This window comes from Vipera berus, assembly GCF_964194415.1.
Source record: "Vipera berus genome assembly, chromosome: 2".
In the NCBI taxonomy this organism is placed as follows: Eukaryota; Metazoa; Chordata; class Lepidosauria; order Squamata; family Viperidae; genus Vipera; species Vipera berus.
In genome coordinates this window covers 183,119,103-183,145,383 of record NC_138203.1, presented here as the reverse complement: position 1 = coordinate 183,145,383, position 26,281 = coordinate 183,119,103, and the positions used below count along the sequence as shown (strand labels likewise).

Genomic DNA, 26,281 nt, shown 5'->3' with positions numbered 1-26,281 from the left:
TTTTTGCCAGTTGTTAACTGCAGTTGTTAAATGAATCAGATTACGGTAGTATCTCTGCTTCACGGGGGAAAAAAATCATTTTATACCTGTGCCTGTCTGGTACATAGATTGGTCAGCGGGAATGTCAGTTGGTGGCCTGTCATTTAGAATAGGGGTCATTGTAATGTAATCATTCTCAACTACACAAGCCATTTCTATAACCCAGAACAGCATTGTTCGATTTGGGAGGTTGAAGTTAGAATTTCAGTTGTGTAATACAACCTCTTTGCCAGAATAGCAAAGGCAATAAAAGGAACGTTGTGGTGTTTGAGTTCAGCTCATGACAATTAAACCTAGTTTCATGGCCCAGATCTTTAGTGAAGTTCAGAATTATATGTGAATTAAATTTGCACTGTGTTCATACAACATGCTAACTCCTGCTTCACTGAATGAAATCGGCTGCCTAGGCTCACACTAAACATTTATAACTTAAACAGGGGCCAAATCTGCATACAACCCTCAACAACAAACTAGTCAATCACTTTTTAACCTAGTACAGACATGTCAAACACAAGGCCCGGGGCCGGATCCGGCCCGCGAAGTGGTTTCATGTGGCCCACGAAGCCATCCTGGAAAAAGTGAGGGACTGGCCCCCACTGCCTTGGCCCTGGCCCAGAGACCCTCCTTCTGCCAGAGACCCTCAGATCTGTCCCACTCCTGCCCAGGCCCCCGTAGGCACCCTTGATGCGAACGATGTAGAGCTGGCCACGCCCACCCAGTAGGCCATACGCACTCTAGCCACGCCCACCCAGTAGGCCACACCCACCCTGGCCACACCCACCCAGCCCCCTGAGGGCAACCGCAATGCTGATGCGGCCCTCAATGAAATTGAGTTTGACACCCCTGACCTAGTACATTGTACAAATCCAATCTAGAAGTTTCAGTTGACACAAAACTTGGCACCTGTTTTTCCAGCTAACCATGTCTGCGATATTAAATACTGTATGTTCAAGGGCATACATTTGCACATTTTATCAGACCAGCAGGCAAGATAGAAAGCACATACATATTATTCTTATCCTATAGAAAAGTGATCTGTTCTCAAATTATTACCTGTAAATATGACAGAAGAAATTCTTATGTTTGCTAAAGGTAGATGATTTTGAAATAAAAAGGGAAATGGACAAGTGGCTGCAAACTGCTGCTGAAAAAGTTTTCTTTGGTGTGTTTGCTTTTTATATTCTCCTTTGTGGGGTTCATCTTAAAATCAGAATTATCTTTCTTTGGGGTAAAAATGGTAAATAATGGTAAATGGTAAATAAATAATTTCATTATATGAAATTCTTTTCCCCAAATCTACCAGCAGTTCAAACAAGACAAGAGTTACAACTACAAGTTCTTTATTATGTCATTGAAATGAGTTACAACATTATTCATAATAAAACTTTAAAATATAGCTTGTTCACTTCTTACAAGGGAGGCGGAAGATCAATTACTATGTCATCCAGAGTGGCCAGAAAATCTTTAGTTGACTGCAGACAATCTAAAAAATAAAATAAAACACTATAATATCTCTAGTCAGTTATATTCTCTGATTTAGCTTTAAGTGACTAAAAAGTGTGTCTACTTAATCATTCTTAAAGTAGCTGTTATTGGATGATTCCTAAACCACTGTTACCTTTTTTCAATTATAGCCCTTCTTAACCTGGTGCCTTCCAAGTATCTTAGGACTTCAGTTTGCAAAACCATTAGCCTACATGACAAAAATTAGCTAGTAAAACTAGAAATTATACTTTTAGTACATCTTGAAAACCCAATTGAACACCCGAGCCTTGGTGGAGCAGTGGGCTAATGCCTCCTTAAGTAACACCAGCTGCCTGCAATTAGTGCAGGTTCGCATCCCACCAGGCTCAAGGTTGACTCAGCCTTCCATCCTTCCGAGGTAGGTAAAATGAGGACCCAGATTGTTGGGGGCAATTAAGCTGACTTTGTAATAATGCCGCTTGGGGTGTGTGTGAAAGCCCTAATAAGCAGGCATATACATAGAATGAAGGCTACTGCTAAGCTTGTAAGCCGCCCTGAGTCTTCGGAGAAGGGCGGGATATAAATGGAATTAAAATAAAAATAAATAAATAAAACAAAGAAAAAAACATCACAGCTGCTAGATTTTCTGAATAAAGTCTAACTATTTACCATAGTCCCATGAAATTAAAGGTTGTTTTGCAGGCAGAGGGATGCTGCTTGCAAATCTATCAGGCGCACTATCAAATGTCATAAGAGGAACTCCAGTCAAAGACATATGGCTCAGCCGGTGCTCTTCAGGAACATCAAAACTCTCAAAATCTATGAATGGAAAGCAGTAGAACAGAACAGAATACAATGAAATGCAACTTCCCATTTGATCTTAAAGCATAGGTCAGAGATAAACCTGGTTAAAACTATGCTTAAATTTAGTCAATATAACTTTTCATGATCTTTATTACCCTTGATCAAGAATGGAAGCCTACTGCACTATACACAGGATGACATATCAGTGATATCACATCTAATTGTCCAGATACTTATTTGTGAAACCTGATTATTCCATAATGAGTCCTCTGTTGCCAAAAAGGCTCAAGCTCTTTCCCTTTTGAGCATTACCTAGTGGATTATAAGAAAAAAGATTCTCCTTCTCTGGATATTCTTCAGGAACCATGTTGTTGTCTTCAGTTCTGCTTGTATTTTCATTTGCCTAAGTAAGAATAATAAAAAATAGTAGTTACAACACCCTCTCAAGACAAAGATTGTAGCACGTGAATACCTGGGGTATATAAGAGGCTGTTTTATTCCAGTGTTATTAGCCTAGGTTATTAGCCCACAGTGCCCCATTATAGTCAAGACCCATTAAGCAGAAGCTCCAGTCTTTCAGGTAAAAGTTTTATTCCTCTACATGAAGTTGACAGAGATTAAATTTGAGACTCAAGTGTTTTTTCATGTAGTCACTTCACCTCCAGTGATCAAAGGCTTCAGTAGAATATAGAACGTATACAGAATTACTGTCCTTATCAAGAATTCCCTTGCATTGCCTCTACGGGTGTGAACTACCCATTTCAAGTCTTAGATCACTGTTTATCAATGTGAAATAATAACAGTTATATTTAATATTGTTAGCAGTAATTTATATGCTTTCATTAAATATAAAATCTGACAATCATTTGTTTATATGTTCTGATAGACCAAGGGAAGGAGGAAGAATGAACATAAATTTAATGATATTTTAAGAGATTTTTTTTTAATCCCATTTATATCCCGCCCTTCTCCGAAGACTCAGGGCGGCTTACAATCTAAAGCACAATGTGCTTAGCAATAGCCTTCATTCTATGTATATACCTGCTTATTAGGGCTTTCGGGGCCCCCAAGCGGCATTTTTACAAAGTCAACTTATTGCCCCCAACAATCTGGGTCCTCATTTTACCTACCTCGGAAGGATGGAAGGCTGAGTTAACCTTGAGCCTGGTGGGATGCGAACCTGCACTAATTGCAGGCAGCTGGTGTTACTTAAGGAGGCATTAGCCCACTGCTCCACCAAGGCTCTTCTAGATCCGGTGCAGGACATGTTTGTTAGTAATAGTTAATCCCCAAATGATAATGATATGAAAAAGAAAGCATTCTGGCCCTCAGTTCCTGGACTTAAGAGGTATAAAACAAGACACCTAGAAAACTTTGGTTAATATCAAAAAGGTAAGAGGGGAAGAGCTGGTTAGAACATGGATAAGAAACAAAACATCAATAATAAAATAACAAACTACTTCTATTTTGTTAAGAATAAAACTATATGCCTATCTAGCCTGATCTGAAGACTTTGCATCAAAACAAAACCTTGCTGTTCAGAGAAAAATTAGTTCTTTCGGCATTAGAAGAATGCACCAGCAATGGTAAAGTAATCTGAACATTGCAGTAATCTTTATTACTTGGAATATTTCCCCATATATTTCCCCTGACCTTCGCTCATTCCGCTGGGACCTGAAGACCTGGCTCTTTGAGCTTTCTGGCCTGGACTGAGAGTATTAACTGGGGTTTCAATTGTATTTTAATTGGGGTTTTTATTTCAAGGTTAATGTAATCATTTTAATTGTTTTTAATTTTTGTAATTTGCTGTATTGTTTTTAAAAAAAACCTTGTGAACTGCCCTGAGTCCTACGGGAGAAGGGCGGTATATAAGTCTAATAAAATAAAAAATAAATAAATATCATCCTGATTTGTTGGGACTCTAAATTAGTTTGGAAACTACCTACACAGGGACCTGTTTTTCTTCTCCATGTAAACGCATACTATAACTTTTGTTAGGCTTAATCCATCTTCTTGAATTGTAGGGCAAGCTCATGGTTTGTGCTTCCCTTCACACAATCCAAGTTACTAAAGCTCTTCCCCTCTGTTTAGTCTCAAATATCACCCTTGTTCTGGTCTATTTGTTTTATCTTTCCTTCCACTTTCCCACCCCCCACCACAAATTAATCTCACAGATATCAATTTCCTTTCCCTTCCAATGAAATGGTATAGAAGTGCAATTCTATTGCTTTTCTGGCTGTCCATCAGCTTCCAAGATTTTTTTTTTTTGTTATACATGGCAGATTGGGATACACCTCTAAAGCTTTAGGTTCAACTTCTCTAAATTGTGATTCAAGCTTTCTGTTCATTCTTTGGTTTAAAATTACTCTAAGTTGTTTGACACGAATACTGTTAGTTTCTTCTGTCTGAGCATCTCAATGGCATCCAACAGAAAATTAGCTTTACTAACCTTTTTTGACAAGAGCTTTTTTCCTTTAGGGAACTGATTCTTTGTTGTTGCTAGAGGTTTGTTCAGACTTCCCAGAGCCTTCCTGCCTGCCTGAGATTCTGTTAGATTCACATTAGCTGTCCTTCCAACAAGAGGTGTTTTAGGATGAGACCTTTCAACAAAAACTTTTGCTGTAGAGGGGGAAAGTCCTGTTACACAATGCCATTTAGATCTAATATTCCAACATTTTTTTTATTAAAGTAGGTTTTCTCTAATATAGGTTTAGCATCCCCAAATGCACTAAAATCATACAACTGGATAAGTCAGAATAGGGCTAGGGAGGAATTAGTACAACCACATTGCCCTTTATGACCATTAGATAATTTCAATAAAAGTTGCTTGTCTGGTGAACTAAGACAATATCCTGCAGTTTAGCTCAGCTCTTTCCATACAAGGCAGAATGCACACAGTGGCCCTTTCTACAAAGCAAAAAGATAGCCCCTTTAAATTTTTCACAAGTCACCAAGTTACACCTAAAATCTCAAGCTGGCTTTTTCTCAGTGCTGTCCATTACACAACAGCCACACTGATATCATATTTAGGTAGCTCTTCATCTTCTATCCTCTTAAAATAACAAAGCATTCTGATTAGACAGCATCCAAAACTTTTAATATGCTGAGTGAGCCTTTTTAGAGAAAGATTTTTTTTGCTCATTTATACTAGTTGTATTATATAAATGCAAACTCACAAGGTGCCAATAGCTGTTTTAGTCGGTCCTTAGTAGCAGTAGTGGTGCTAGTTTCTCCATTCTCTTTGTCTATGAAGATATGTGTTGCCATTCCTATGGCATCAAATGATCCCTAAAACAGATACCCACAAAATTATAGCACATCTACGTTTATTCTCTAAACCTCTCACATCAATACAAGACTGCAAATGTACTTTTCTCCTAGAATATTACATAGCTAGGATAGCAGCTTCTAAGCTCAAAATCTTTCAGAACTAGTTATTCTAGTTCAGACTAGTCGATTCAGGTGGGAAGACTAAGAATTCCATACAAGATTCATCTCTTCTTTTTACAGTAAACGTTTTTCACTTCAACAATTTGAAAATGTGACTTTATATTGCAACAGAGCTAGCCTTTAAAACGTAATACATTAGGAATAAATAGAAACGAAAATTAAACTAGCTATCATGGAAAAGATGTTCTAAATCTATCACCCCTTTATTGATTCATTACCTCGGCAAACACTTCGTGTAAGTAAAACGTACAACCCGTCTTTCTCTACCGGATTGTTTTAAATCATTACCTTCCTTCCTGATTGGCTGTTGCTCCTTCATGTTGAGATGTTAAAATTCCTGATTGGCTCCCTTTCTAAACCAATGTTGGCGGGGGAGAGGTAGAGGTTACACTACTTTGTCTTCAATCTCATTTGCAGGCAAGGCGGGATATTTAAGCGTGATGTCGACTTGCGAGATACGAAAGCGATACCGACCTGATCCCATAATCAAATTCTGGTGGGGTAAAAAAAGGAACTTCAAACTCCAGGATAACTTAATTAAAAATATATATTTCAGAGGGATGGCTGTTTTAGTCTATCGCAACATAATCAGCATGGAATCGTGGTATTTTATTGTGATGCTGTGAACGTCTAAATCAGACCAAAGTCCCATGAAACTCACGGGGAATTACGACCAAGTAAGTTTAGCTAGTAGCGTCTGATTCATTTTATCTGGGTTGGGAAGGCAAGCAGGGTTGGTCGTGGCTAAGACTTGGATACGTGGTACCCGAGGGATACCACGACTGTCGGCTACAGTCGTGGTCGAGAAAGTCCGGAAGAAGGCAATACAACCCACTTTTAAATCGTTGCCAAAATAACGGTATATGTAGTCATATATAATGATTGACTACATTAGTCATACGTTATGATTACGTGCCATCAAGTCATTGTGTCTAGCGACTACATAGCCAGAGTTTCTCCATGAAGAAATAAAAAGTTTTGTAAATTACACGTTTCACTTTGTCAGATTTTTTTTAAAAAAAAACACAAGGCAAAGATCCATGGAAACTTCTGCCGTAATAAATAACAGATCTTATCGCAGCAACGTCAGATTCTAGTAGCGGCTTGTATTAAAGAAAATGCATTTACACCAAGTCTTGAGTTTCAGATCCTCGTGGCTTTATAAATGTACACATTCATTTGGGAATAAATGAATTTGAAAGGCCGACTCTGAAGAGCTTTAAGCTTACGTCCGCAAAAGAGGGTTACTGAAAGCCAAAATCCGGGAATGGAACGTCGTTGGAGAAAGCAGAGCGTTTTTTAAAATAGGACGCGGCCCCTTTAAGGAGTGACGAGAAGGCAGCTGCTCTGCCTTGTGGGAAGCGGAAAAACACCGGAAGTGGGGCTCCAATGAGCGTCGTAGGCCCGGTGGCGTAGGAAGGCTGATCTGTGACTTGGGTAAGTGGCGAGTGCTCTCGTTTGGGTCGGAGAGACTTATCGGGGCTCGTTTGCTTTTCCCGGGTGAAACCTGCAACCGGTGTGTATTTACACGGGGAACTTAACCCAGGTTAAGTTGTTTGGCAGGTAGTTAAATTCTGGATCTCATCGTTAACAAGACCTGGGAAGTTCAGAACTCTTAAGTTTCGTAAAGCAGAGGAGCAAGTTCCAGTTATTGCCTCTTCTCCTGCCCGCTGCTGTATAAAGCTCAAAGCAACTCACGCTGGCCGGGAGCTTGGGTTATAGGTGTCATGGTCCTGATGTTGTTGGGCAGGTAAACTGGGGCTGATGGGTCTTAGAGCCCAAAACATTTTTGAGCCGACTGGGGGGAATGCCTTCAATGATACTTTACACCGTATGTGCGGATATAGATATAGATAGATATATATAAAATCCCATTTATATCCCGCCCTTCTCTGAAGACTCAGGGCAGCTTACAATCTAAAGCACAAATCAATGTGCTTAGCAATAGCCTTCATTCTATGTATATGCCTGCTTATTAGGGCTTTGGGGGGGCGGGGGGGGGCAAGCGGCATTATTACAAAGTCAGCTTATTGCCCCCAACAATCTGGGTCCTCATTTTAGAATTTATATGGCTATTTGTCTCGCATATAGATCCAGAGAGTTCACAATTACCAATAAAAACCAGAGTAACAATAGAAAACCCTTCCCATCAGGTGCCAGACCAACCACACTATTATTCCTAACTCAACCCCCATCTAAGCCCGGTATTTGGGGTAAGAGCCAGGTCTTCATAATCTTCCGGAAGGCTAAAAACTTTCCAAGGCTGTGGACCAGCTATAGAGAAAGTGCATCTCCAAAGCCCCAACATATGACAGCCTTTAAGAGAAGGGAAGTGGAACTAACCTAGGTCAGATGATGGGATGGCAGATACCCTCAAAAGAGAGAGAGAGAGGCAGTCGCATAAGTAACTGCCCTGTGCCATGTATTTCTTTAAAGGTGATAAGCAGCACCTATGAAGCAACTGGAAGCCAGTAGAGTTCACCCTGCAACAGTTGCGCTATAACTTGGGGGAAGCACAAGGCACCCATTCTGGACCAGTTGCAGTGAAGGATCCCCAAATTGCACAATAATTCTGTCTGGGGCAGGGGTTAACCTGTCCAAACAACAGACGGATAATGATCCACAACTATTTTGTTTTGGTAGAGTTACAGCCAATTTCTCCCCAACCATGCCCAAAGCCCTTAGAGCCTCCCAGTGCTGACCAAACTCCTGAACAGTATCACCTGTCCAGCATGGGTAGAGATGTATGATTGGGTATAATCAGCGTACAGATAGTCCTTGACTTGCAATTGAGCTCACAATTTTGAATGTAAGTTGTGATGATCATAAAGCAGGTCACAACATGCCCATAACCAATGTTATGACCTGTTTTGCAGCAATTGTAAAACAAACACCGTGGTCATTAAGTGAACCCATTGGTTCCTATAGTGTGGGTTTTGCCAGAAACGAACAAAGACTGGTTTCTGTCAGAACTGTTGTTAAGTCACGTGGTTGCAGGGTGCTGCCAACAGCCATAAATGCAAACTGGTTGCTAATGCCCAAAGTGTGGTCATGTTTCTGTACATGGGGGTCACAGGCATCAGAATTTTGAATCTGGGCTGTAAGTTCCATTTTCGTGATCTGTCGTAAGTTGAAAATGCCTGTACTAATGAGGCCAAATTCCATATCAGTAAATAAGTTCATATTCCCATTTTCCTATTATATGTACGCTTGCAAAAAAAAGTTTGTAATATCTACAAAAGGCAGTTAAATTACAAAGTAAAATGCAAGATTTTTTAAATAATAAAAATGGCAGTAAAGTGTCATAAATCATAAACTAAAAGTCTTGACTAAACTCAAAATTGGTATAAAGTTATAATAAGAAAACACTTCAGAAGTATTTGAGTGATGTGCTAGCCCTCACAACTAAAAATAGCATGAAAGCTTGATTTAGGCTGGTTCTTGATCCAAGGATTGCTCTCAAAGGGAAAAAAAAATTGGTCTTCCGTATCATCCATCCATATCTTGGTGCCCTTGGGAAGGAATTTGCTTTTCAGGCTAGATTAATTAATCAAAAATGGTGAGGACATTTTTAGTATTTATTAAAATGATTTGAAAACCTATTAACAAATATAAACGTGTTTATTCATAGGCCGAAGAACAGAATCTGGGAGCATGGAAACTATAGCTGCTAATCCTCCTGGAGGATCAAATGGCTTGGAAGAACCCAAGAAGATGACTAGAGAAGATTGGAGAAAGAAGAAGGAATTGGAAGAACAGCGAAAACTGGGAAATGCACCAGCTGAAGTGGATGAAGAAGGAAAGTAAGTATTGTTTGCAATCTAAATACAACTTTGTTTAGCTTTTTTTAGCATGTTATGACAAAACTAAGTGTGGGACTGCTTCTGAAAGAATTTGTTTATTTTTATATTAAATAGATATTGATCTAAGCAACGAAGTGAGCAAAGTTAATTGATTTCTTTCTATCTTTGATCTGTGCTGCCTTTTCCTAGGGTAGGCAATTGGGAGTATTTAAATTTTGGAATGTCAAATCTAATATGGCTACAAACAAAAGAGACTACAATACATTCTCTAGTTCAGAATTTTAAAAATCTTGGAACTGAAAAGTGTATTGTAGACACTTCTGATTCTATTAGGTTAGGACTAAGACCCCATTGATTTAAGTGGGAGGAGACTTAGTCCTAACCTAATAATAAGACAATATTTTGGTGTTGACAAAGGATCTTAGTCTTGGCCAGAATGCTTCTTTGGCAGGAAAACCAATCAGAGACCGAATCCATGTACAGAAAGCTTGTGACAATGTAGGTGAAGATATTTTATTATGTATTAGGTATATTACTGAGCCACATGGGCATCTCACTGTGAAAACCTTCCTCCATTCCCCATATTACACAGATAAAGTTGCAGTTGAGATCTTAAAAGTATGGTATGATGGAAATGGTTCCTGAATTTTTTTTAAAAAAATGGAAAATAAGTGCTGCGTTTAGCGATTCCTACTTAATGACTGGAGCCTAACCTTTCATCTAATTGTAACACTACTTATTACAGAGACATCAATCCCCACATTCCCCAGTACATTTCCTCAGTGCCATGGTATATAGATCCTTCAAAAAGACCTACACTGAAACATCAGAGACCTCAGCCAGAGAAACAAGAAGAATTTACATCACTAGGAGAATGGTATAAGCGAGGAGTGAAAGAGGTAAGTAGCTATATGTAAAAGTGATGCTGTTGTACGAGACTATTAACAAGTGCTAGCCAATTTGTTGGGCTTTTTTATTATGACTGGCCTTTGAGCTGTCAAAGTCAGTGGTGGTACGTTACATTTTATTAGATTCAAATGTGAAGGGGCATAGTTCATTAGCTGTGACTGGCTAAAATTCCCTGCAATTACCATTTTAGAGTAATTTATATAGCTAGGTAATTTCTTTGTGAAGTTAGAGTGGACTACCATATTCTATATTCTTGTATAGGAGAGGACAAACTAAATACTCTTATTGCTGCAAATAGCTTATTTGTTTTGTCTTTAGAATGCTGTTGCAACCAAATACCGTAAAGGTGCTTGTGAGAACTGTGGTGCATTGACCCATAAGAAGAAAGATTGCCTAGAGGTAAATAAAATTCCTTAAAGCAACATGACTCTTATCTGTCAGGTAAAATTTTGTAGTCTGTATGTATTTTAGAAATTAGTATCTAATAGAATTGAAATTGGAAGAGGCAATTTCATGGAACATAAGAACAGAAGTTCAATACTCCATAATAACTTTCTTCTTGTTTTGCTGTCTCTCACTTTTTTTCAAAATGAAAGTATGTTTTTAGATGCGAGATCGATGTTACGTTGTGTTTTTAAGAGAACATTTAATTGTATATACAGGTAATCCTCAAGGTACGACAGTTCATTTAATGACCGTTCAGAGTTACAACAGACCCTTCCTGTTTCAAAGTTACAAATTCTACAGAACTCCTCCAGTCATTTGCCTTTCCAACCAACCACAGAGATGCAGCATGCCCTCCTATCTATTTCCCCACCACATCCTGCTAGGTCCCCAAAAACATTGGGGAATTCCACAGGGTCCTCCTCCGGCCCTCACAATACTTGCTTACCTTGTGAAGATCCACAGAGCTCAGGAGGTAGGGGAAAAGAAAGAGAGCGCTCCCCTCTTGCTGGGCCACATAGGAGAATTACAGTGACATCTTTTTCCTATTTCTACCCTCAGCCCGTGCATTTTGAAAGGAGCTGCTATAATTCTCAGCAAACAAGGCATTCCCTCTCCTCCGTCACCTTTTTACCTCTTAACTCTTCATTGTATGTTCTCCACACAGGCAGAGGCAGCTTAAGCTTGCCTTTTGAAACCTGAGCTGCCTCTACCTGAGGTGTGCCTCCTCAGCAGTGGAAGGAAAAAGGCGGGGAAGGCCAGCTGGAAGTGGCAGGGCCTTTGCAGAAGAAGCAGCACCAGGCCTGAAGTGGAGGCTTGGGGGCAGCATTCAGCTGAGGCTTCTAAAGGCTCCAGGCCTCTACTTCAGCCCTAGTACTGCTGCCGAGGAAGGCTGATGCACAGAGTAGCAGAAAGAATAGAGATGTTGGGGAGATAGGCAGGTGGGTGAAATTGAAGTGTCCTTGTGGTTGCAAGTGGACTGCCAAATGCTTAAATTTTGATCTCGTGACCGTGGAGGCACTTACAAGAGGTATAACTTTATGGACTGGGCATAAGTCCCATTTGTTCAATGCTGCTATAATTTTGAATGGTCGCTGAACAAATCGTCATTAAGGAAGGACTGCCTATATTAGGAAGAGGTTAATCAGATGGCAAACAGGAACCAGTTTTCAAAAAGGCGACTGAATTTAGTAAAGTAGCAAGAGAATTAAGTATGTTGTTAAATATAGCTAAATCAAGGCTATTTGCAATTGTTAAACTGGCTTTCCCGTATTTTTCAGTCACAAAGAACCGGGATGGCTTTTGATGTTAGGAAATCAAAGCTTCCACCGCATGACAGGGAATAAGGCATATTCTTATGCAGTTATTGCAGTGAGGTTACTATGGGATACAGGGGTCCAGGCCCCAATAGATGAACCAATAGCATTTTAATTTATTATTCCAAATTTTAGGTCTTTGAAGTTCCTGTTTATTTCTTTATTTACAACATTTTTGTAGTGTTTTTCATTTAAAAGAAATCAAAGCAGTTACTTTTTTGTAAGGAGATATTTTCATTTGTCCCACATGGTCCTTGGTTTCAGTGTTAACAATGGAGCTGTAGTTCATTCACATAAATACAACAGCTGCATTACACCTGGAAAAAAAAACTTAATGCCACTAGGAAAGAGTCTGCAGGAAGGAAAAAGCAGAAGAAACATCAGTGCTATGTGGTGATGGAGGGGCTGTTTCCCTAATATCTGCTAAGAAACAGGAATAATTGTAGGCCGTTTTCTTTCTGAGAAGCAAAGATTGCATTGCATATCTTTCCCTTCAGAGACCTAGAAAAGTTGGAGCAAAATTTACAGGAACGAACATTGCACCAGATGAGCACATGCAGCCTCAATTGATGTTTGACTATGATGGGAAAAGAGACCGTTGGAATGGTTATAACCCAGAAGAGCATATGAAGATTGTAGAAGAATATGCCAAGGTTGATCTAGTAAGTAGAATTTTTCTCTCTCTCTGGATATAACATCAACAGTATCTTTGTGTGATTGTGTCATGTTGGTATAAAAATAAATAACATCCAGAATTGACTTTTGTGCTAATATAAACATGTAGACATGTTTAAAAAATAGTGTCAGAACTATTATGGATTCATTTATTTTAATTTTCCAAGTGTTCTAATAATTAAGGTTCCCCCCTTCCCCAAACTTTAACCACAAAGTATTTACATTACTTAAAAAAAAAGGAAACGAAAGTGAATCCTCCTACACGCCATGCTCAATCTTTGGCTGCCTTTACTTTTGATTGCATTGATTTTTTTTCATTGGCTGCCTTTGAATTAAGACACCAAAGAGGCTAAACCTTCTCAAGTCTTGAGAAAGTCATTGAAGAAATGGAGGAACAGATTTCAGACAGAGTTAAGCAAACTAGTAACAATGGACTTATACTGAAGTAAATTTTCTGTTTGTAAATTGCTTACACTTCTATATTATCGATTCTAAATCATAATGCCTTGCTCATCAAAACTAAGAAGAACATTCTTTCATTATAAGTATGAAGTAGTTAGGAAATCTTTTAATACCCTGTTTTTCCTTTAATGTATAGGCTAAACGTACACTCAAAGCTCAGAAACTGCAGGAAGAACTGGCTTCGGGAAAACTGACAGAGCAAGTGGTAAGTCGGGGGAAAACATCTAAATCAGAAGGGAAAAGCACTGTTTTCCTGTTTTTAAAATATTTTTTCTAGCTACTATTGGATGTGGTTGACCCCAAAGCCCTGAATATATGGCTAAAATCTATGTAAGGTCAAGCTTTTTCCTGTTAACTAAGTTAAAGGAATGCATTGACTTCTTTCATTTTGCAGTAAATTCTTAATTGCTTCACTAGATGGCAGTGTAAACTCTATGTAATTCTTCTGAATTGGAGGAACCAGAGCTATTTCAGGATGCAAATATATTTTCGTTATTTAGAATTTGTTTTCCTTTGCTTGGGAACCTATTTATTTATTCAGTTAAGTAAACATTTCTTATTCTAGTTTGCAGCAGCTCCCCAAATCTAGACAGGAACGTTTTGCATCATTGGCTACCTGATCTTTTGAACTGGAAATGTCAGAAATTAAAATTGCATACAGAATGAACTCTCTTCTCTCTATATGAGCATATGTTATTTTTGGTAATAGATAAGTCCTTTTGTAAACTTGGTCTTTACATAACCAATACAAGGATGCCATCATAAGCACTACGACAAATTTGATCCATTATCTCCTTTTAACAACTACTTTTAAAATCTAAACTACACGCCAATTTATAGAACTGACAGTATTCTATATTATTTTAAAAGTATTAATGTTTTCATTCTTGATTTTAAGAGTAAGTATGGTGTTTAAGAAATATTCTAGCTATTTATTTTGTGACAAGCTATTTTGAGAAAAAAGTCTTAGATAAATAAAATGGCATGAAGCTAATAATCCACCTTGGTCTAGCTTGCGAGTTTCAGTGGAGGCCTTTCTTTTCAGAATACAGCTTTGCCTTTTCTCAAATAATTTATCATTTCTTCTGATAACTTCACTCTATAGTTCTGTGATTGTGCTGGTTCTGAGAGATTTTGTTTGTTTGTTTGATTTGCTTCAGAGTTCCCCACGACATCGATGGGGTGAAGATGAACTAAATTCACAAACGGTGAGACTGTTTTTTTTTAAAAAACAAAAACAAAAACAAAATGTACACTTTTATTCTAAGTAGGTCTTTCACATAAAGGATTTTAAATTCTCTGTACCATTCCTTGATTTTTAAGTAGCCTTTATCCTTTTGCCTTCTTATATGGAGATATATAGATTTATCTCTTCATTACAGCTGCAGTTTTTCAGGCAAGTGATATAATGAAACTTTGGCTCAAAGTAGAATTTAAATACCTAACAACCTCAAGTATTATCTGTTTTTTTATTTACAAAGTACTTAGCCAACTAATTCAATCAATCACTAATAAAATTGTATTGATAGCACTATTTTTTAAAAACATTTCATCTAAAATTCAATATATGTGTTACTGATGCAAAATAAATCACACCTGTTACTTAATGCCACACTGTCTCTTTTTAGGAAAGAGATCATAACAGTGAAGATGAAGATGAAGACAAATATGCAGATGATATTGATATGCCTGGACAGAATTTTGACTCCAAAAGACGCATTACAGTCCGAAACTTGCGTATTCGAGAGGATATTGCTAAAGTAAGCTGGACAACATCAAGAACTGTCATTTTGAGGCTAATATTCTCCATATTATTCTAAAAGGCTTACCTTTCTTCTGCTTATCTTCTTATCACATCAGTAGTATCATCAGATCATAACTGAATTCCACTCTATGGCTTAGGGCAGGGCTTTTCAACCTTTTCACCCATTGTACCACTTTTAGGATATGGCAACATCCTAGTACCACCAGTCACGTAGCAAGGTGTCAAAAACTTGAGGATCAAAATGGAAAAAAAAGGAAAAAAGTGATGAAGTACAGGTAGTCCTCGACTTACAACAGTTCACTTAGTGACTGTTTGAACTTACAATGGCACTGAAAAAAGTGCCCTCCAAGCCACAGCCAAGCAAGACACCTGCCTGCCCGCCCGGCGGTGCTCTTCCTCCTGCCCGAGGTTTTCATTGTTGTGAGCATTTCTGTTGAGGATTGGCAGCGGGGGTGGGGGGGGTGTTTGCTTTTTATTCCCCCCGTCTGCTGGGTGGTTGCAGCAGGATTTGGTCACTTCACATGACCCTGGGACACTGTGACCATCATAAATATGAATCAGTTGCCAAGCATCTGAATATAAATCACAAGACCCTGGGGATGCTGCAACATTCCAGCTGATCGGCGCTTCTTCTGGGCTCAGCAGAAGCACCAGGATCAGCACCGAGTTCCAGCTGGAGCCTGGCGCTGATCCTGGCACTTCCGCTGAGCCCTGCAGCTCCAGCCATCTCTCGCTCAGGCTTGTGCGGTGCTGCCACCGGTTCAGCTCATTCCCCTCCCCTGCTACCACTTTTCTAGGATGGTCACGTACCACCTGACAGGTGCCAATGTACCACAGGTGGTACCCGTACCACTGGTTGAAAAGCCCTGGCTTGGGGTACTGTGTGAATTCAGCATATGCAACGTAATAGTGTAAATAGTTCAGTACTGTGTAAAATGATCAAAATAGTCTAAGATACAGAATTACAGCTGTCTTCCCTTTCTGCAGAATGGCATTCCTTCCTTAAAAGGATGAAAGAGAACTGGTAACGGATATAGTGATGGGTGATAGCTGTAATGAATCATAACTTTGGGTGGGCTGAACTCACAATATTGATTATCTGATTTCATGGGTACCTCTACATGATAATCTCAGAATAGCTATATTAAAATGATAGTGTTATTAGCTGTATTAGAATTTCAAGTTGATATTTTTGTGTTCTTGCTTTTAGTACCTACGAAATCTAGACCCCAATTCTGCCTACTATGATCCTAAAACCAGAGCAATGAGGGAGAATCCTTATGCCAATGCAGGAAAGAATCCAGATGAGTAAGTTAACTTCAAATTGCTCCAGCGAATACTAAGTCTTGTATATACTGCCCTAGAATTGGTAAATGGGAAGGTCTCTCCTGGTTGATCTTCAGTTTGAAAAAAGTTTTTTTTTAAATATAGAGAAGTGTGTCATAGTGCTCTTTCTTCAAAGCAGATTGTCTGGATTGCTCATAGATCTTGGAAAACCTAGGAGAGTTGGTGGCGAACATGGATGAATATTAGTTGCCTACCATATAACCTCCGTAAAACAAGTGTCTCAGATTACTGTAATTATCTTCAGAAAGCTTTTAAGTCACAGTGAATAACCATGCCGTATAGGAAAAAGTTTTTAATCCCTTACATGTAGTTGAAATGGACTTTTTGCTGCAGAAGAATGTCTATCTTTTTTTCTTACTCAGGTTTTATTTGGAGCTTTTTTCTCATGATACATTTTGATGACAGATAAATTACAAATTACTCTGTCAACACATTGATCTAAATTACTAACAGAGTAATTTAAAATGACATTTTATGACCGAAAAGATTGGCTGCTGTAATCAAAATGCAATGGGAGAAGCAATAATGAATTCCGGAATCGCATTAATGAACAAAGAATGGGTCTTATTAAATTTATACTTTTTAATCAGAATGCCTTGTATTTGCTTTGCTTCTGTTTGTGCAAAATATAATCACAAGCTAAATACTTACAGAATAACCATTTTTGTTTACAGAGTCAGTTATGCAGGAGATAACTTTGTTCGTTACACAGGAGCCACCATTTCCATGGCCCAAACTCAGTGTAAGTACTAAATCTAAAGTGAATTATTTAATGCTGCTCACTTATTTTTAAGTTAAATTTGTTTCAGATAAGATTATTCTTTAAGGAAGAATATATATATCACACTTCTTAACTGCCCATCTCCCTCATAGGTGCCCAGTTTACTGCAAGGAATGTCATATTTGTTACTATATTTCCCAAACAAAGATGGAGGGGGAATACTACAGGCAAAGTCCTCTAACACTGCCCTTTCCCAAGATATATTAAAACCACTGCTTTTTTTGAAAGGTGCTGTGCATATACCTTTCCAGACTGTACACGCACGCTTTCCTTATACTGACTACAGAATACAGTACAGTGGCCTATACTGTTAGCCACTGACTACAGAAAGAAAATGTATGCTTTCATGAATTCTTAGGGGGTGCAGTGGCTCAGTGGTTAAAGATGCTGCACTTGTCAGCTAGAAAGCTAACAGGCTGGGTTCAAGACCCAAGTGCTGCACAGTGAGGTGAGGTCCTGTTGCTTGCCTCAATTTTTGCCCATCTAGCAGTTCGAAAGCATGCAAATGCATGTAGATTAACGAGTACCTCTTCGGGTGGGAAGGTAACAATGTTCTGTGTGCCTTTGGTGTATAGCTGTGCAGGTCACGTGGCCATAGAAATGTCTTCAGACAATTCTGGCTCCCTCAGCTAAGAAATAGAGATAAGTATGATACAACTAGACAGGGGATAACTTTACCTTTCTCTTTACCTTTATGAATTCTTAGCAGATTGGAGCTGGAAGTGAATTAACCTATAGACATCAAGGGAGGGACAGACGGACGGATGGGGTGGTATGAAGTGAAATGTCCTCCAGTCCCTTTTACTTCTCTCAGATTCTTGGTCCAGAAATGGACATGGCGGGGATGATGAGTGCTTATCCTCCTCATTCTCTCTCCTCCCTTTGTCTCTTGAAGCATCCCAGAGGAAGAATCTTCTTTTGTAGGGTTTCCTTCAACAGAGAGTTTTCACAATATTTTCTAAGTGCCTATTATTAATAGTTCAACATTCGTGTATTTCAGAAAAACTCAAAATATTTTCCTTTCTTTTTATTTTAAAGTATTCGCCTGGGAGGCCTATGAAAAAGGCTCTGAAGTTCATCTTCAAGCAGATCCTACAAAACTTGAACTCTTGTACAAATCTTTCAAAGTGAAAAAAGAGGACTTTAAACAGCAGCAGAAAGAAAGCATCTTAGAGAGGGTAAATTGTTTCCTTCAGAATATCCTTTTTGAAGTTTTTTTACCATTGTAGATGAAAAAAATGTTTGCAACACTATGATGTCATTTCCCATTTCTAAATTAATTAAAATTCTATAAAGTAATTAGATGTCCAAATTATTGGAGACTTTACCAGATCAATATTACTCTAAACAATAAATCAATTAAAAATGGGGGGGGGGAAATCGCACATATCACCAGAGAAAGTTAAAAGCTTCACAATTATAAACATATCTAGCTTCAAAGTCACAATAAACTTATGTAATTCTTGGCTTTTGATGTTTTTATGTAAGGGAACTTAAATTCTCAGATGATTTTGAGGCAGTTTTTTTAAACATGTTGACCATTGCGGGGGGGCGGGGGTCTGAACTTATGAACCATGGTTGTAAGGACCTTTTGGGGGGAGTCCATTGTAACTCTGAGCAGTCACTACGTGATTCATCGTAACACATGGCCTATCTTTATCGGTCCTGTTTCCTTTATAGGAATCTTATAGACGGAACGCAGCTTGTAAAATGCTACAAAAATATATATTTTTTTATTTGAAAAATTTATACAGCTACTCATCTTAAAACACAACTCTGGGTGGTTCACAGTAACGATAAAAGACAACAGCAACAAAAACAATAAAGACAAACCCTGGCACCTGAATCATCCTTCACTGTGTATGTAAAAAAAAACCCATACTAGGGCTGCAACCTCACCCTGTTCCAACCCAGTCAGCACTTTAAAAAGGTAAAGGTTCCCCCGCACATGCGTGCTAGTCGTTTCCGACTCTAGGGAAACTCCGTTTCAAAGCCGAAGAGCCAGCGCTTGTCCGAGGACGTCTCCGTGGTCATGTGGCCGGCATGACTGGACGCCAGGGGTGCACGGAACGCTGTTACCTTCCCACCGTAGTGGTCCCTATTTTTCTACTTGCATCTTTACGTGCTATCGAACTGCTAGGTTGGCAGAAGCTGGGACGAGTAACAGGCGCTCACTCTGCTACGCGGCACTCGGGATTCGACCCGCCAAACTGCCGACCTTCTGATTGACAAACTCAGCGTTGTAACCCACTGAGCCACCACGTCCCTGTCAGCACTTTACAGTTATCCAAAAGACTCTGAGGGCCTACCAGATACTGGGGGGAGGCTGTTCCATAAGGCAGGGACCATTATGGGAGAGGCACATTTCCTAGGACCTGCTAGAGAGCCACATTTAAAGGAAGGGATCTGGAGCCTCTCCATCCTATCCAATCTGGTGAATAGGCAGATATCTTCAGGGAAAGGGAGTCCTGCAAATGAATCTTTCAGACTTCTTTTTTTTCTTCTTCTTGTAGTATGGAGGCCAAGAACATCTGGATGCCCCACCACCAGAATTGTTACTTGCTCAGACAGAAGACTATGTGGAGTATTCTAGGCATGGAACAGTTATTAAAGGACAAGAGAAGGCTGTTGCTCGCTCTAAATATGAGGAGGATGTAATGATCAACAACCACACAGTAAGCTCCTCAAACAGGACTTGGCAATTTGTGGTTCTTGAACTAATTTCAAATATTTTCTACGTAGAATAAGTGTAACTAGGCTCTGCATTGCTTAGTGATGGCAATCCTTGCAGTCTTCAGTTGCCATTATTGTTAACCATATCCCACAGTCATTAGGCAATACTGGTTTCCCACCACCGAAGTCAACGGCTTGCAAGCTCCAGGCCGGCAGGGAAGTAAGTGGCTGCTGCTGGGCGGGAGCAAAGGGGTGCATGGAGATGGCAAGGGTGTGCATAAGAGGGTCAGGGAGGGTGGAGTGGCACACAGTGTGCAAGAGATGCGGCACAGTCAGGGAGCTCGGAGGGGGGTGCACAAGAGGCATGGCCAGGGGTGTGTAAGAGTCGTGTGGGTCAGGAAGGAGGTGCAATGTTGCAGTTTGAAGGAGGCAGTCGGAGGGCGCACAGGGGTGCGGGGGGCCAGCATGAGCACACGGGCTATGAGAGGGTGTACAGGTTGGAGAGACTTATCCTAGTGACTTCTTTTCTGCCAGCTTCCCCATTGACTTTATGGGGAAACCAGCAGGGAAGGTCACAAACCGCAATCATGGATGCTGCAAGTAATCGTAAGTGTGAATCAGTTCCCAAGCACTTGGATCATAATTTCATGACTTGTAGGGTGCTGGGATGGCTGGAACTCTGAGGATCGATTATAACCATACTTTCAGCACCATCATATGAAAGAATGGTCATACATCAAAGACTTGCTATGCTGATAACTTCAGCCCTGCCCTGGCATGTACTCTCCCCAATACGTCATTCTCAGTGAATTGCTGTCATTGGTTAAAAATAAAATGCCTGGTCTGACCTAAAATAAAAAAGCTCTGTCTTAGAAATCACTCTGTTCAAGTAATAAAGAGTTAACAAGGATTCTCTGCTCAGGATTATTCTGAGATTTACAATTGCAAAAGGCCAGCAAAAATCTAGAGGACAATATAATTTTTGGCTTCAGTGATTTTTTTAAATTACTTTTTAGGATTGCTTTCGTTAGGAAATAGTCTTGTTCTATTATTGTCTTCATAATCTTGTTCTGTGGCATGTGGTCCATTAGGGAATTTTCATGGCACAATTAAGATGAAGCCAACGGATTGAATTGGGGCTTGGTTACTAACTTTACTCAAAATCAAATTTAAAACATGAGAAATCAGTTTGTAATGTTCAATCAGTTTGTTATCTAAACATTAAGTCTCTATTTTTTGTTAGTCATTCATAACACTATGGTGTTAGTCATCACAAAGTGTTTGATGTTAGTCATGAATAAGTTCTTAGAGAATATTGTGAAACATTTGTTATGAAGGAGTTTTTAGCAGAATTGAAACTATACTCTAGATGCAGCGTGTTTCCTTGAACTAGAGGCTTGACATTTCTTTCATTGAACCACCAGTTTATTTTCCTTATTTATTTCAAAATATTCTATGAGAAGGCATTTAATATTTACTGGTTAAGGTTAAATGCAAGGAGAACGTTCATCAAGTAATTATAGAAATGCCCTGTTAACTAATTTTAGCAGTTTGAACCTTCTGTCTGGGAAGATAATGAGGATAAAGTGTGAAAAATATTGCAAGTAAAATCTATCCCATATGTTTTAGATTCCATTGATTTCATTAGAATTAAGCAGATGCTAACTCTTTCAAATAAACCAATATAATAGAACAGGGTTTGGTTCTTGATACAAAGGAATTATTACATGTGACTCAACTGATTAGTGTATTTTTCATTGTCTCTGCTCATTTCTCTCCTGTCGAAGGTTATACCGAACCTGTATAGAAATTTAAATACTGTATTCTTCAAGAATAGAGTATTTCTTAAATTTTACCATGATCTCTTTGGGAAACAAAAAAAACCTTTATGAAACGTGCTACATGAAATTGTGAGCCATTATTATAAGCAGTTAATTCCTTTGTTTTCCTTACAGTGTATTTGGGGTTCTTACTGGAAAGAAGGAAGATGGGGCTATAAATGCTGCTACTCATTTGTCAAGTTTTCCTATTGTACAGGAGAAGCTGGAAAGGAAATTGCTGTAAGATATAGTTTATTTACTGGAACTATAAAATGACATTTTTAAAACAAACCTAATACTTAACTCTCTTTGTGCAATTGGTTTTTTTTTCCTCATTCTTTTTCCTACACACAGAATGCCAGTGAAGAATTGCTAACTGAGGTGCATGAGGACGAGCAGTTAACCAAACCCAAAACTCTAGTGGAGGTGGGTTTCTAGTTTTATTGCTTTGTTTTCTTTCTGATGGATGGCTTTCCTACAAGCCTATTGCCAGACAAGGACAAGAGAAGCTATTTTGGGATAGAAAGGCCCCAGAAGGGATAGCAGTGGTATAATTATGTCACAGGATATGGCAGCTCCCTTTTTTTCTATTTTAGAGGGCAGGAAGTCAAATAAGTACATATGAGCTTTAAGGAGGTGCCACACTTTTTGCTGCTTAATTTACAAAAAGTAAAAAATAAACGTTCTGCCATTATTCAGTGGCATGATCTTAGAGGCCAATCAAAAAGTAAGTTGTGAAGTGTGAATGGACTTCAGGTTACTTGTTTCTGCCTTATATGAAGCCCTAAAGACATGGCAGCTGCTATAGCTGTCAACCTCCGGCTGAAAGGCCCAACCAAGCAAAACACCAGAGCCATTGCGTTCTCTAATGTATACTTTATTGAGCAATAACAAACCGGTAGGATTAAAGTGAAGAAGAAATTTAATTTAATAATAATATTTATATACCGCCCTTCTCCCTGAGGACTCAGGGCGGTTCACAGGGCAAAAGTCAAATACAAAGTACAAACATTAAAAAAAGATTAAATAATTGCCCAAGTTAAAACAATTAATACAATAATAAAACCCCAAAAATAAAATTAAAAATACAAAAAATAAAAACCCCACCGATCCCCATCAGGCTAGGCCGGCTTGTACAAACAAAAACGTCTTGAGATCGCGACGAAAGGAGCGAAGATCGGGCGCCATCCGGAGCTCTACCGGCAACTGATTCCACAGCTCCGGAGCGCCCACAGAGAAGGATCTCCCCCTGGGCGCCACCAATCGACATTCTCTGATCGGTGGCACCCTGAGGAGGCCCTCTCTGTGGGAACGCACAGGGCGCAGGGAGCTTGATGCCGGCAGCAGATGTTCCCTAAGGTACTCCGGCCCCATGCCATGAAGGGCTTTGAACACCATTACCAGTACCTTGAATCTCATCCGGAAGGCAACTGGCAACCAATGCAGCTCACGGAGCAAAGGTGTAACGTGGGAGTATCGGGAGACTCCCAGCACAACTCTCGCAGCTGCATTCTGTACCAGTTGGAGCTTCCGGGTGGTCCTCAAGGGCAGCCCCATGTAGAGAGCGTTGCAGGGAAGCAGTTAATTAAAAGAACGAAACCCTCCCTCCCCTCTCTTGACAGTTCAAGTCAGGTTGTCCCAATACATTTTCCAGCAATTATTATGAGAAGAAACTTCAGTTCGCCAAAACTCTTCAATTGCTTTGGCTCTCACGTTGATAAGGACACCTGTGGATTCAAACCTCTCCCCCTCCCCTTCCCCGTCCTGTTGGCAAACTAGAAGCACGCAGCGGTCCTAAAGCCAGTAGGTTTCGTAGCTTGACAATAACACTTTCTAGGCAGTTAAAATGCAGCTATTGTACAACAGCAATTACGCATCTATTGCAGTTGTTGAAATTTTCAGGCAGGACAGGAGTCTGCCAGGTAAGTGATACAGATACAAGTATCTGTCCCTAAGAGGAAATTTCTAGGTCATCAGTTTCATGTATATGTAACTCCCTTGAGTACCCATTGCCTGTAGCCTAGAGTACCCACATGCATGTCTGTCTGCATTTATTTTATCATCTTGCCACAGATACACCAACAAAAACAAAAAGAAGAAAAGAAGAAGAAAAAGAAAAAGCATAAGAAGAGTACAAGTTCTGATAGCGAGGGAGAAGAAAGAAAGAAACAAGAAAAATTGAAAAAGGTATGCCTAAAAGCCTTGTCAACTGTACTAATCCTGCAGAATTTTCAAATCCTCTTGAAGTGTACAGACTATCTGGCATACCAAGTTCCAACATGAGAGTAGAGGCTTATTTCTCTCAATTCTCATGCTGGAACTTCCTTCCCCTACAGCTGTCTTTCCAGCAACAGATCTTCATAGATCCATATTTATTTTCACAGACCCATATTGAATTTAGGGAAGAGAAATTGCCTTTTCCAATCAGAACATATTTGCATAATAAAGAGAATCGAAATTCTTGTTGTGTCCCTTTTGATACCACTGTGAAATTATATTCTTATATTGGAATAGCAAGCTGCATTTTCTCAGCTATATAGGAACAAGTTCCTATTGATTACTGAAAATGTCAAGGAATGCTGAAGCTTTTATATTTAGCATTAATTATTAGTAGTCTGTGAAATTTGAATAAATTTGCAATATGATATAATTTATACACTATTAGCTTAGATGAAAATATGTTTCACTTCCGTGAAATCATCTGTGAGATGATTTTTTTATACTGTTCTGATCTATAACTCTTGAAGATTTTATATTGGCCAGTCACTGGAATCCTTTGGATCAAATCTGACTTTTACTTGAACCATGTGATCTATTATGGGATTGCAGCTTTTTCCAGATTTCTCATTACTTTTCCTGATTTATCTTTTCAGCACAGCTTCAGCCTTTGTACTATATTGAGTCTTTCCATCTTCTTACTAGATTGTTTAAACATAGTTGTAATTCCAGGGGCCACTGTAATACAGGAGTGAATTTTTATTTTCAGGCACTGAATGCAGAAGAAGCCCGTCTCCTTCATGTGAAAGAAATCATGCAATTAGATGAGAGAAAGAGACCATATAATATCATGTATGAAAACCGAGAACCAACAGAGGAGGAAATGGAGGCTTACCAAATGAAGCGCCAGCGACCAGATGACCCCATGGCCTCTTTTCTGGGGCAGTAGTTTGGGGCAAAGGACTTGTAAATGGATCAATGTTGTACGTGGGTCACTTTCCCTTAGCAAATTGTTAGCTGAGGTAGCTTGTTCTTTCGCATCATACTAGACAATGGCCCAGCCATCCTGGAGCTCCCCAAGTAGAAAAAGAGCCAGCCAGAGTTCTATTTGTTAAGCAGATTTGCTCAAATCTTTGGAATGTGCTGAATGAATAAATTCTTTTCATGAGCCACATCCAATGCAGCCCAGGAAAGGTTTTTCGTTTTGTCATATTTGGGGGTTTTTCTAGTTCAGTTCTTATCCCATGTTTTTCCACATAATCTTTCTTATACCTTTCCTTTATTTTATACTGAAAGCATTGTAATTGCTAACAGCAGGAGAACCTACCCACAGTCTTCATCTACCTCTCCTTCTCTTTAGTGCGTGTGGTAGAAGGCTGATATCCAAAATAGCATATCACCATCTGTGATTGTCCTAATACAAATCACACTGGAGTTTATTTACCACATAAATATTGGACTATGTTCTGGCATATTTTATTAATTATAAACAAGGTAGTGCTAATTTTAAATATGAGCCCCGTTTTAGCCTAAACTAAATCGTAGTGTTGTTCTTTTGCTTCACATCTGTGAACATTTTAAGGATTTTTAGCTATACAAATCTAAACAGAGCAGCTAAAACCTGGCTTGCCTCATAAAGTCTAATATAGACTAAGCTAAGCATTTTGTTTTGTTGTTAGAATAGTTTACAAGATCTCTTGGACGCTGCACAAACTCTCCCAGATTTCATAAGAAGCAACAATGCTCCAGTAAAGAACATAGCTCTAATATTTCAGTTTGCCAAGGCTGGAACAAAGGGGGCTAAAGCTTGGGAAACAGGACAACTAAAAAGAAGTACAATAAAGCACAGTCAAAGCATCCTGGTGGTGAGGGGTCACTGATTTACATAAAGAAACAAGTAAAAAGATCACAAACATATACTCTTGTCAGTTTTATTGCACCATTTAATGTCACACTTGAAAAAGACAGCAAGAACTGGGATTATAGGTAGTTTTTTTACTTAAAACCATTTAGTGACCATTTGAAGTTACAATGGCACTGAAAAAAGTAACAACTATTTTTCACACAATCGTTGCAGCTTCCGCGTGGTCATGTGATCAGAATTCGGACGCTTAGCAATTGGCATGTATTTATGACAGTTGTAGTATTCCTTACATTTCTTTAACAAAAAAAGAATGCATTCTAGGTGGCTAAAAGGCCTTTTGTTAAATGTGTGTATTTTATAAATGGAAGCTTTGTTTATTTAAATAAAACTTTCTCCAAAGTGTTCATGCATTAGGTTTGGAATTGTAAAGTCTTAGTCCCTTTACATG

At 39.1% G+C, this 26,281-nt stretch overlaps 2 protein-coding genes across 2 annotated transcripts; one reads left to right on the top strand and one right to left on the bottom strand.

Moving 5' to 3' along the window:
- Positions 1-1,845: 1,845 nt before the first annotated feature.
- Positions 1,846-6,007, bottom strand: PTTG1 (PTTG1 regulator of sister chromatid separation, securin). The gene is made up of 5 exons (XM_081316380.1): positions 5,976-6,007; positions 5,484-5,595; positions 4,757-4,926; positions 2,620-2,710; positions 1,846-2,322 (listed from the first exon to the last, which is right to left on the bottom strand). Exons 2-5 carry the CDS (start codon positions 5,572-5,574, stop codon positions 2,165-2,167), a joined length of 510 nt encoding a protein of 169 aa, XP_081172506.1. The 5' UTR covers positions 5,575-5,595; positions 5,976-6,007; the 3' UTR covers positions 1,846-2,164.
- A 1,118-nt stretch (positions 6,008-7,125) lies between these two features.
- On the top strand, positions 7,126-26,235 carry SLU7 (SLU7 homolog, splicing factor). Its single transcript, XM_081320978.1, has 16 exons — positions 7,126-7,194; positions 9,389-9,560; positions 10,306-10,459; positions 10,788-10,868; positions 12,727-12,891; positions 13,503-13,571; positions 14,527-14,574; positions 14,995-15,126; positions 16,342-16,439; positions 17,153-17,220; positions 18,298-18,437; positions 19,773-19,934; positions 21,888-21,992; positions 22,107-22,178; positions 23,826-23,939; positions 24,739-26,235. The coding sequence occupies exons 2-16, from the start codon at positions 9,412-9,414 to the stop codon at positions 24,916-24,918; spliced, it is 1,737 nt and encodes a 578-aa protein (XP_081177104.1). The 5' UTR covers positions 7,126-7,194; positions 9,389-9,411; the 3' UTR covers positions 24,919-26,235.
- The last annotated feature ends 46 nt before the right edge of the window (positions 26,236-26,281 follow it).

What these genes read in the sequence shown, in the direction of transcription:
- PTTG1 (XM_081316380.1), bottom strand. Translation starts at nt 5,574, where the DNA reads ATGGCAACACATATCTTCATAGACAAAGAGAATGGAGAAACTAGCACC. An exon ending in AAAACAGCTATTGGCACCTT is followed by an intron (nt 4,927 to 5,483) that starts GTGAGTTTGCAT and finishes CCCCCTCTACAG; the next exon opens with CAAAAGTTTTTGTTGAAAGG. An exon ending in AAAAGCTCTTGTCAAAAAAG is followed by an intron (nt 2,711 to 4,756) that starts GTTAGTAAAGCT and finishes ATTCTTACTTAG; the next exon opens with GCAAATGAAAATACAAGCAG.
- SLU7 (XM_081320978.1), top strand. Translation starts at nt 9,412, where the DNA reads ATGGAAACTATAGCTGCTAATCCTCCTGGAGGATCAAATGGCTTGGAA. An exon ending in GAAGTGGATGAAGAAGGAAA is followed by an intron (nt 9,561 to 10,305) that starts GTAAGTATTGTT and finishes TACTTATTACAG; the next exon opens with AGACATCAATCCCCACATTC. An exon ending in GCAGGAAAGAATCCAGATGA is followed by an intron (nt 16,440 to 17,152) that starts GTAAGTTAACTT and finishes TTTTGTTTACAG; the next exon opens with AGTCAGTTATGCAGGAGATA.